This window comes from Excalfactoria chinensis, chromosome 1 (genome assembly GCF_039878825.1).
Source record: "Excalfactoria chinensis isolate bCotChi1 chromosome 1, bCotChi1.hap2, whole genome shotgun sequence".
NCBI lineage: Eukaryota > Metazoa > Chordata > Aves > Galliformes > Phasianidae > Excalfactoria > Excalfactoria chinensis.
Window position 1 is genome coordinate 28,955,385 of NC_092825.1, and position 12,173 is coordinate 28,967,557.

Here is a 12,173-nt window from a genome sequence, read left to right on the forward strand (position 1 = left end):
GAACTCCTATACACTGAACTGAACATACAAAATGAAATACAATGTAAAGTACTTTGCACAAGGAAGAGAGATTGTGGCTCTCAAAAATCAGTCTAACAGTTGAATGGTTTCCTTCCAGAACAATTCCATTTGTGCAATGGTTTTACTTCACATAAAATTTCAGGAAGTATTTCATATGGCTTCAAAATTTTACATTCAACTGCAAAAACAATTTATGCAGGTTGTGATAATCTCTGAGAGGCTTTTTTTAATAATAGCTATTAGATTAATTTGTATGGGGAGAGATATAAAATCTGATATAAATTGAGAGGAGGGAAGGCAGGTTTTTGTCTACTATGAACAGCACATATCAGACCTTGTTTTGTCCATAGCCTGGGAGCTCACAGTTGTGTCACAGAATACCTTCACTTTCTGAGTAAATGTTAACATTTGGAAAAGCAAAATCTTTCTTCAGTGGGGAAAATCCTTGGTAGTGGTGTCAATTCTCCTCTTCCTGATCTTCCAGGACATTTAAAACAGCATGGCATAAATTTGTCTCTCCTTTTTCTTCCCTTTATCCCCTCAAAAGCTAGGACAGAACCTTCTACTTCAGTATAATCATTTTATAATGTCAAGACCAAGAGACAGAGAGCTGGATGTTCTCCTTAAGAAAGCTGACATCCGCATCAAGTCCCCTGAAGGGTGGTGGCTTCACTTCAGTCCTCACTTGGGAGTCAGGGACTACTCTGACAGTTTGGCAGACTTAGGCATGTTTGGTAATGTCTTTGCTTACAAAGCTAAGCCCAGCGGTCTTATCAAACACCAGCTTTTCCAATATCTTTGAGGTTTTCTTGTAATTGTTGTGTTTTGGGTTTCTATGTTTGTTTTTGTTTATTTTTTTTCTGACAATGTCTTTCTTCTCCCTCTGGATGTTGCTTTTTTCCCCATTTTCAGGCCTCTTAGTTTAAAATTCCATAAAACCATTTCACCCTCATTGCCTGTACCTTGCATTGCTCCTGTTAGTTCACTATCCAGACTCCAAGGAAAGTTTTAATTCTTCTTTACATTTATTTCAAAGGGAGGGCAGCTTCCATGCCTATCAGTGTGCCATAGAGTCTCACTTCTGCCAGAGCAATGGGTGGAAACTGCTAGCAGTAATGTTTGTGAAAGGTTTCGAAATTAAGTCATTAAACAGGAAGGTCACTGAGCTTCCTGAACAATTCACAGTCAAAATCAATTAACTAATTAACTAGATTTTTTACTCTGCCTCTCGAAGAATTTTAGGATCTTTATTCAATCCAGTCACAAATGTTGACCAACTGTGTTTTACTTGACTACGTGTTAGAACTTCATAAGCATCTGCACTTGATGTGCTTTGACCCAAACATTAACAGAAGTGACAATGCTTCTGATGAAGAAAAGATCAGCAGAAATACTATTTTAATATAAAGTCTCAACAGAACAGTCTTTGTTGACCATGACTATGAGAACACTATGGGGTCTGGAAAGGACCTAAAAAGCTGATCCAGGCCATCCTCCTAAGATGCGTGCCAGATTCAACTTGGCTTAGATTGCTCCAGCATATTTAATTAATCTGTGATGAAGAGTCTCTGATATTGTAGACCTCATCAGCTTCTCCAGGCAGTCTGTTCCTCTATTCTCACAGCTAGAAAGTCCCGGACTTTCTTGGTGCAATTATTTTTCATGTCCTCTTTTCTTCAAACTGATTCTATTATAAGAGGGAAGGTTGAAGAAACAAATGAAGTTATTTGGGTGGCAGAAAAAAAACACTTTGTTTGGATGTGGCCCTTTCTGGCAAGGCTGAGTTTTTGCAGCTGCCACTTCAGTCTGAGAGACTAGAATCATCTCTTCCAGCCAAAAGCACAAGTGTCCAAATTGGCATAGCTGTCTCAGCAAAACACCATTGGAAAATATCTGACCTAAGCACACGGCTCATGTAATGTCAAGGCACTGCATTCTTTGCTCCACACAGACATTAACATGCATTTAATTTCAGAGAAGTTCTGGGTTAATGTCCCAGAACAAGTGAGAGTGGCAGATTCCTTTTGCTTGACTCCTTTGATTGTACCAATGCCCCAGGAATTTACTGGATGATATTTCAAGTAAATATGTGTTCATATGATAAATATTGGTAAAATCATCATAGAATCATAGAATCATAGAATCACGAGGTTGGAACGGACCTATAAGGTCATCTAGTCCAACTGTCCTCCCTTTACCATACCTACAGAAAACCCACCTACATACAAACCATACCTACAGAAAAATGGTAAAGTGTGCATGACATTGCTGGCCACAGGCAATGAGGCAGAAGTAAATTGTATTCACATATAAATTTCTCAAGAGGATATTCCTGGCCAGGCCCAGATCCATCAGGATTTAGGAGATCTGGAGTTATTCTTCCTACTGTGAATGCCACATTTCCTTCTTCTCTTCAGCTCTGGCTGAAGGGATTCTTAGACAGCATTTTTGAAGGATGTGTGGTTACACACCGTAAAGATGTCAGCAATAAGGCTTTTCAATGCACAATTCTTGTCACTGTAGTTCAGTGGCTGCCATAAATCTTCATGTCTGGATATACTGGTGTACACATCTGTTTGCCTTGTGTAATAACACAAAGGGTTTCAGAAGACATGCTTGTGTTTCAAAACAGCATGCTTATCTTACTCCTTCACCATGCCCGTTATATATAAGAAGAAGCATTTCCTCTTTGTGGGTTTTCTGAAGCACTTTTTATCTGGATATCTTCATGTCAGAAAACCAATACCAAAGGAAAATACGGTGATGCCCTTTACACTGACATCGGGGGCACATATTTGTCTTTCTCACATTAGACTGAGTTGAACTCATTAAATTGTGGTAATGTACATTTGCAGCAATTTTACAGCTGAAATATGCCCATGTTTTCTGAGTTCTCCTATTGCAGTCTCAATGTGTATACTACACTAGTCCACATTTTCCTGTTCTCTTTTTAAAAGCTGGGAAACATTTATAAAGATGTTAATGCTTTTAAGAGCTCCTGGTCATTGGATATTCAACTGGGCCAGCCTCGAGGTTGTGATTCAGATGTTTCTGGAGATGTGTTGATGGAAAAAATCATGGATCTCTTCCCTAGAGTATACATTATCACCACAGTAGAGATCTGGAAACTGACAGTTCAACATCTGGAACAATATCCCTACCACACTCTAGAAAACTGTACTTAAACCACATTTAGCCGCTTAGAAACCATGAGAGAGTTCTGTTGACTTGTAGAGCTCAACAACAACAATCTTGCAGTGCTCTATTTTTAAGTGTTTTGACATATCTTCAGCTGGTTTAAGTGAGCATCATCAATGAAAAAAAAGCTTTTTAAAAATTCTAGAGAATTTGGATACTTATCAATGAAGTTTTTAAGCCAAAACCAAAAAGAAATTCAGGCATACGAGTTTTGTTGGTCCTAGCACTGTATCTAATGAGCATTTAATTATCCTTCTAAACGTACTGTAGATTTGATTTATTTATTTTTTTTAGAGTATTTTTTATTTACTTATGTTTTAGAGTTTTGGGCTGTTCTTGATAAGTGGAGGTTATCTTTTCCAGGCAATACTGTCATCATGGTACTATTTACATCCAGCATCTCTTTGTAGGGCAGAATTTGCTAAATACTTCACTATATTAGGGCAGAAAGCAGCCTTCTTCATCAGCCACTTTATCTTCAGCTTCAGGATGTAAGCTGACTTCTTAAGACACCCCCAAAACACTTAAACTAAAATAAAAATATTGTAGACATTCTCTTAATTCATTTCTGAGAGCTATTTGAGGATGAATCTGTTGGTCATTGACAGGGTTATCTAGTGGCCAGCTTTCCCAGTGTGCTTGATAATGGTATCACAAAGTAGCGTACTTCACAGGATCATTTCTAAATTTTACTGCATTTTCAAGAAGGCAAATTAGTTTGCATGTGTGTTTTTTTTTTTCTACTAACAGTTGTTACTGGGGAAACAGGTGAGAATTCATCAGGACATCAGTACACAGTGAATCCGCAGGTGTGATATTAGGTTATGTGAAAATCATTCCTGTTATGTAGTAAATGTCAAAGCATCACTACCTGTATTATACCAATTCCAGGATTTCAGTAGAGGAGGAAGAAATGATAATACGCAAAATGCTAAAGTATTTCATTTTTTGTTTGTTTGTTTTGATTATTTTCAGTCTTGGAATTGAACCAAGTGATTATTCCCACTTACGGAACTGTGCCAGATCAGCAAAACCTTCATACTCCAGAATGGGTGGGTACTTCTTTACTTTAACTATGACTACCAATCACTTTTCTCTTGTGTAGGTCTTCAACAATAAATTCCAACAGAATAGCATGCCACTGCATTTGCAGCACAGCCAGTTCACTTGTGTGACTATGCTATATCTCTGCTTCCCTAAAGATACCTGAAGTCTTTGGCTCAGGTGTAAGAGTGCAGGTTGACACAGTCACTGAACACAACTGAAAGTGACTAGATCAGTTACACATATATATTCACTATAAACTGGTAGACATACACGCACTTCCTTTCTGTATATGGTTTTGTGTCTGCATGTACAGGATTTCTGTGTGCTTGTACAAGGACAAATATATGCATACACCCTACATATAAACACACATACCCTTTAAATTCAGACACACCCAGGTATTAGTTGGCTAATGTGAGTTCAGGGCTTTTATCAGAGAAAGCTGGGAAGCAGCAGAGACTGAGCTGTCAAAAAAGGAGAAAGAACTAGAGGTCTCTTTTCCCTTTAACCAAAGTTCAATTTGCCCAACAAATCTAAGGTTTTCTGCAGCTATCAGGCTTCTGTCCCCAGCTGAAGATCTCCTGCTTCAGTTCCCATTTATCTTTAAGGTCTGGCCTATTGACCCTAACAAGCTCTACCAGTTAATTTTGAGCACCTAAAAGCTGGTCATGGTTTTCACACAGGGGAATCCATTCAAGAAATTGTAGCAATGATGCCATAAAGTAATGACAACTAGAGCTGGTTCTCAGCCAGCCCTGTCCAAGATTTTTGTCACATAAACTATTGACTATTTACGAGTAAGTGAAACAACCTGTGCCTTTTTCTCATCATCATCTACTAAATAGCATTCAAGGAACTGCTGCTACCAGCTATCCCAGTGGTTTGCATAGAGGAAGGCTATTATATGGGTGTGGAGAAACAGGTCCTGCTGATGTCTCTATATATGAGGAAATATTTTGTTTTCTTCATATATCTAAAATAACATACAATACAGGGGTCATGGTCGTTTTGCTCCTGCCTCTGCTGTAGGAATCAAATACCAAATCCACTAGGAATGAAGTTTCCTTTTGGGAACTAACCCTACCTCTGAGTACTCTTACAGGGTCTTCTTCATTTGGTGCTTCTTCAAGCTTTGGAAAAATATTGTCTGTTTCTGAAGGATGAAATGGAATCAAAACCTTCAATTTCCTAACTGAGGGCCCTGACTAGGATGTTATAAAAACCCATCCGAGGCTTTCTTTGTGATCCAATTATTAGTCTTTTTCATGTATTTATATGAAACATCTGAACACACAATGCCATGTACCTTGTGGTTAGAAAATTCTCCTCTGAGCAGTCAAGGTAGAATTCATTTTTATTTCTACTAATAATCAACTGCCAAAATCAGTTTTCATTTTTAGTTCCCGGTGTTGACCAGCACTTGCCATTTCTGTTCAGTTTTAGCAGAAGCTTTTCCACACTGCCCATTCCATTTTAGAACCTCCAGGGTAGTTTCAGTGACCAAAATGGTTGAATAAAATTCAGTTCTACCAAGCCTTCCCATGAAGTAGTGTGCGCTGATTCACACAGGTGTAGCTAGAAATGGAAACTAAATAGGAAGCCTAGCCTTAAGGTACTGCATAGAAGGAAGTGCTCTACCAATTGTCTAAACTTAGATTATGCTGTCTAGCTGGGTGTGCTTTGTGAAACTGATTCAGCAAGGTTGTACATGTGCCAGAAAATTGCAGGAAAATTATTAAAGGTCTTATGCAGAGAAACTGGATGTAGTCCCAGGTAACTGGATTTTACCTTGTTTGTACTATAGAGCTTTTGTGCAAGACTTGTGAGACTGTATACATCCAGCTTTTTGTCTATTTGCAGTGTCAAAGAGGAGTGCCTATGTCCTGTTTGCATTAGCACAATGTAGTTATATATGGGCCCGAGGGTATTGCTCTCCTAAGAGAGAGCCTTTGCCAAGCACTCCAGAAAACCCAGTGTCTTACACTAGAATTCCAGATTCGGAAGTCAGGCAACAGTTTTGACTAAGATTCCTCAGTGTTGCATGTAATCACTGTTAAATTAGGATTATAATTTAACTGTTGCTTTCTCTCCAGGGAGATTTTGTGGAATTTAATTTCTTAACATTTGTATGAGTAGAATATTGAGATTATACAAGGAGAATGCCAGAGAAATAGAAGGAAAACCTCACTGTAGGTATTCAGACTACTTGACAGAATAGGTACTGAATAAGGAGGACAAAAAGTGTCGTAGTATGTGGCCAAACCATGCATCATGCACAGTATATAAGGACGACAGAGTCACATAGACAGCCTTCATGTAAGCACTTCCCAGCTCTTGGATGTTTTGCTAGTCAGCCTTAGCTGCTCCATCGGTGGATAGCTTGAATTTGGATTTGATAGTAAACACAGTTCTGAGATTCAGCATCTGCAGAGGAAATTCTTTGCCATTAACTGTCTTCCAGTTGTGTTAATCCTCAGACATGATTTCTGCAGCAGAAAGGCTTCAGAGAATTCTGAAGCACGAGATGCTTCTGCATTCAGAAAAGGAGGAGAGGTGCTGAAAAATGTGTTTTCAGGGAGTACTATCTTTGCCTTCATTGAGAAATGAGGGCATGTGGTCTGTCTGCAGGCAGGAGGAGCTGGGATTCCTCCTGCAGCCAGCAGCTGTATGCGGGCTCAGGCAGGAAGTCCAGTTTAGTCTTATCTAAAGTTAGATCTGGGGGTGAGGCTCCCCAGTGCCTGGCCAGTTACCAGCCAGTGTCTGCTGACTGAAATACATGGCAGTAGTGATGCCGTATGTATTTTTACTTTGTAAAAAATCTTTACTCTCAGCTTGTTTTGATTTATTAGATGCCAAAAATTTCTTTGTACGTCAAGATACTGAGAAAAATGTCTTCTGATTCAGAACTTGCTAATAATCTCATTGTTGCTAAAAACAGAACTGAAACAGTCCTTTGTTGTTATTAGCAAATATGAGTCATAAGGGAGAATGCTGAATGCACAGCAGTTATTGCCCTATGGAGGCGCACACCAACATTAGTTTCTCATGGCATGCAAATGAACTTATAGCCTGCAGAAGCAAATGCTTACATTGGTCCTGGTGTCAGAGCACATCTCTCTAGTGGTCACTCAGAATAGAAAGTAATTAAACATCATATTATGTAGCGGTAATAATAATTAAGACTTCACATTTCTGTAACATTTTCACCAGAGGAACTCAAACCACTGTACAAATAATGATGTTTCACAATATCCTGGTCATATCATGTGTTTCCTTTTTAAATACATGATTGGCAGAGAAGTATCCCGAGGCCTGCAGGGAGAAATAACCATGCCCTTGAGCAGCACCCTGACATTCCCACCAAGGCCAAACCTACTACTACCATGCAGCCTGTGGTGCTGTGCCAGGTGGGTTGTGTGCTGCAGGGCTCTGTGCTGGGACTGGATCCCCACAGATGCCTGTTAGTGTAGGCCTCATTAGAAAGCCATGCTCTGCTCACCTGTCCCAGCACTGCTTTACCTCCTGCCACACTGCAAGAACCTGTTTGGAGGGTCTCTGAGAGCTACATAATATTGCAGAAAAGTGGTTTATCCCTTCAGTAATGATTAGTTTGCCACCACTGACAGTCATACCAAATGCTGTTGTGGACTAAATAAAGGACTTCTTTTATACTTCCAGTTAGTTACGTCTTTCCTGCAGAAACTCTTTTTATTTAACAACAGACAAACAAACAAACAAACAATTTACAATACTGTGCTTGTTCAGGATGTAGTAAGTAAAGAACATATCTGCAGTTCCCATTCACCCATTTTTTCAATATCTAAAGGGGAGCTACAGGAAAGAAGGGGGTGGACTCTTTAACAGGGTCTATTATGATAATGCTAGGGGAAATGGCTTCAAGCTTAAAGAGGGTAGATTTAGGTTGGATATAAGGAAAAAGTCTTTTATAGATGAGGCACTGGAACAGGTTGCCTAAAGATGTGGTTGAAGCCCTGTTCCTGGAGACTTTCAGGACGAGGCTGGATCAGGCCCTGGGCAACCTGATCTGGCTGTGCATGTCCCTGTTCACAGCAGGGGAGTTGGACAATGCAGGGTCCTGAGGAAGCTGAAGAAGCTAAGGCAGTTTCTGTGCAATGCCACTTTTTGTGCCCGGGAATGAAGCGCTGTTGCTGCTGAGGAGAGTTCGGGTCTCCTTTATTGCCTACTGCAGCATCGCGTGTAGCAATGGCTATGGGAGCAGGCTCAGGAGTCAGGCACAGCAGCTCCCCTGGGTACAGCCATCCTGGTAACATGTGAGGAATCCTGAGAAGCTCAGGGGCTTAGGGTTGTTTCCACCACCAGGGTTTGGTCACTCGGTCTGGGGCACCAAGCTGCTGGGAGCCAGGGGCGAGGAGTTCTGGGCCAAGCACACGCGTGTGCCAGGGTTGGCTGGGCTGGGCCTGTGCCTTCAGGGTCCTTGCACATCAGTCAGTGTGGTGCCTCACAGTCCTGCATCCCGCTGTGCTGGCTGGGAGCACCAAGGCCCCACGACTGTGAAACAGCACTTTTGATGTTATAAGCAATGATGTCTGCACTATACACATTTCTCTGCTTTTTGTTGCTGCAGTCATTATCCACTGATCCATATCCTGATGTGACCTGAAGCACAGAAATGCACTTCCCTCACTTTGCTGGCCTCACTGCCTCTAGGTGAGCTCCCACAGAGGTACCCAAAGTGTTTCAGATTCCTCCTGCTAATAAAGCAACAAGTGGCTCCCTGTCTCTCTGGTGGCAATGATTGTACAGCACTCTGCAAAATACTAAATATAATTAGTACTTTACAGCTAAAGGTATTTTTTGTGTATTTATTAATGTTGTTAATCAATATTAACCTGCTATCCACTTGGGTATCATTATAACATTAAGGTGCACTACCAGTTGTCTCCCTCAGTACTTAAAATGATTAGACTGAGGCTAAGAAAATTAGAAAGTGCTGTAAATAGACCCCATGTTTGCTTCTTCCAGAACAAAGAGGTATCAATGGACCTGTTCATTATTTTCAGAGATAATGTGCTGCTGATACTTAAGCAAAATTATGGATTAGAATTTCAGCCTCCATTAACTTGTGTGTGTGTGTGCACAAAGTTGTGTATTCACCTGATAATAACATTTGTAAGGTTGTCAAATAATATTACATATTTGAGAAAAGAAAACACAGCCCACTGTCTCCAAGGAATTATTGACTTCAGTGTATAGCACATCTTTTTAGTTTCCAGCCCTGTTTTTCCCCCAGTAATCACATTGAATAATATATGATTTTTCATTACAAACTATCCAGTAGGGATTATAAGACATACCACACATCTGAGTTAATGTAACTGTCAGAACCTTAACCATTGCGTTCCCTTTTGTGTTTTACTTCTTACTTTTAATTGCACCACATTAAATGTTATGTTACAATTTATTTGTATGGGTCTTAATCTTATCTCTTAAGCATTCAGGCTTGATGAGTCAATTCTTTATTACTTTGTTGTTATATGAAGCATTTACTGATAGGTCGATGGGACAGTGGAAATTACATCTAAGAAGTTAGTTTCGTGGGTATGAACCCAAGTCTGTCCAGGTTCATGCAGTCCAGTATTGATTAATCTTTCAGCTCTTTTCAATAATATATACCTGTGGTTTGATATATGTAGAAAAGTAAGTGTATGGTAACGTGTAAACTTATGTCCACAAAAACGCATATGTAAGCAAATTCATGGGTCAGGATACTGTTTAATGGGAATTCTCTGCAGCTGGTTATTGCCATTCCAGTTAAGCCAGTTACAAACTGGCTGTAAATGCTTGAAAGTGATTAGGTATAAGGGAAAAATACTCAGCGAGGTTACATACTCACAAATTAGGAAAAGCTTGATCTTACATTAAAGCTTGATCTTTCTTACATTTGCTGTTTGCTGTTTCATTCTTTTCTATCCTGTGCACAGGTCATATAGGAAGAATGACTTAAAGATGTACCAAAAGAACTTAAAAGCTCTTGCTACTTCTATGCTTTCAAGTGCTTCAATTTCACAGCTAGACCCTTTCTCTTTAGACAAAAGTTAGAAGGAGTCTATTTCTAAAATTTACTCGGGCCTCTTCCTCTTTTGAATATCCTTCTGGTTTAGTTGCTGGTAATGCTTCCTCTTCTTAGTCACTGTCATACATCTGGGCTCTGTATTTACAGCATTGCAACACAGGGCAATTTCAGCCAGGAACAGAGCCTTCTGGGTTCCCAGCAGAGCACAAGGGCTGCAGGGGATGTGTTTGGGGTCCAGCTGGCCTCAGCCCTTGTGCCTTGTTACCTTGTGATCTTTTTCTTCAGTTCATACCACATTCAGACAGTGGTGCTGGGCTCTGTATGCTCCCAGTGCAGCACATAGGTTTATCTCAGACTTATCACTGTCCAGCCCCATTTGCAGCCCTGAAGCTAATGAGAAGCATCAGTCCTACAGCCAAGCAAGTTAGCAGTTCTGTGTGTAACAGGGCATCAGGACATCACGCTTTTCCTGACTGCATCTCTCCTGAGCACAGCATGTGATGCTCATGCTCAGACTACTAGGAGTGAGAGGTAACTCCAGATGGGAGACATACAGAAGTGCCCACCTGGGAGCTACATGTCTTAAGCTCTCACTGCAGACAGATCTAGAGTGTCTAAGCACTGGTATGTAGTGCAACTTTACACTGCCTTTACATTAGTCTGTAGTCACCAGAGTCTAGGGCATAATTCTTCTGATCAAATATAATCATCTGTATTGTCCCATTACTGTGAATTATTTGTAGATAGTGGGTACTGAGTTAACTGTTTTGTAATTTCCCAGTGGTAATATTTTATTTTATTTTTTTCCTGTTTTGGACATGGTCTGCTCTTTTTGTCAGCCCTAGCAGATAAACATAAAGAAAGTTCATAGAATCACAGAATTATTGAAGTTGGAAAAGACCTTTAAGATCATCTAGTCCAACCATCCACCTACCACCAATATTGCCCAGTAAATCATAGTCATATGTACTACATCTCCCCTTACCTTAAACACCTCCAGGGACAGTGACGCCACCATTTCTCCAGGCAGCTTCTGCCAATGCCTAACCACTCTTTCATCTTGGTTGTGTTTTAAATGAGACTGAAAACGGTAGCAGCAAGCTAAATGTTACACCTTTTGCTAGTCCTTAGCTGGAACAAGTCTCATGAGAATCAAGCTTGCTTGCTCAGTGGGACTAGTGCAGTTCTAGTTCTTGTGAATATAAAAATCTGCATCTGTGATTTGCTTTGGGCAGTAGAGATGCTCAGTGCCGCTGTGGTCCATCAATGCCATCTGACAGTTTAAACCATTTCTCCTAACCCATTACAGTGTTCATCTGTCTGTTGATTTGGTGGCTCTGTATGGATGCTTCCTGAGCGCTAGGCCAGGCTGTGAAACTAATTCGTGATGTATCTGTGTGTAGTCTCAAACCTCTTAGCAGATGTAGGATTCAAAGGGAACCAAGAATCTGTTCAAACTGATGAAGCAAATAAGTTAACAGAACGTCTTTGTATATACAACAAGAAGTACTGAGTCTAAACTCCCCTCAGTTCATTTAAAATACATAATTTTTGTTTTAATTATGGAGGGATGCATTTTGGTCAACTGTTTTGACAGAGCCAATAAACAGTAACAAAACAGTCTACAGAGAGAGGTCTAGAATAAAACTCATAGGGAAAATTTGTTTTGGAACAACTGTTGTATTGTTGCTAAAATGCCGTCTGCCCCTTGGAACTGGGATGCTCCTGACAGACTGTTGCCATTCTTGTTAATTTTCTTAGCATCAAAGAGAAAACAATTCAAGCTGCAGGTGGGAGCCTCTGAGACCACAACCACATTTCCCTGGTTTTTATCTGAGGACCAGGAAACCCA

The 12,173-nt window shown here is 40.2% G+C and overlaps 1 protein-coding gene across 1 annotated transcript in view; it reads left to right on the top strand.

Moving 5' to 3' along the window:
- Positions 1-12,173, top strand: part of ANO6 (anoctamin 6) — a 68,720-nt gene that overhangs the window by 19,745 nt on the left and 36,802 nt on the right. Inside the window, exon 2 of the mRNA XM_072334129.1 lies at positions 4,195-4,271. Coding sequence (XP_072190230.1) covers positions 4,195-4,271 — 77 coding nt within the window. The remainder of the gene's footprint in view (positions 1-4,194; positions 4,272-12,173) is intronic.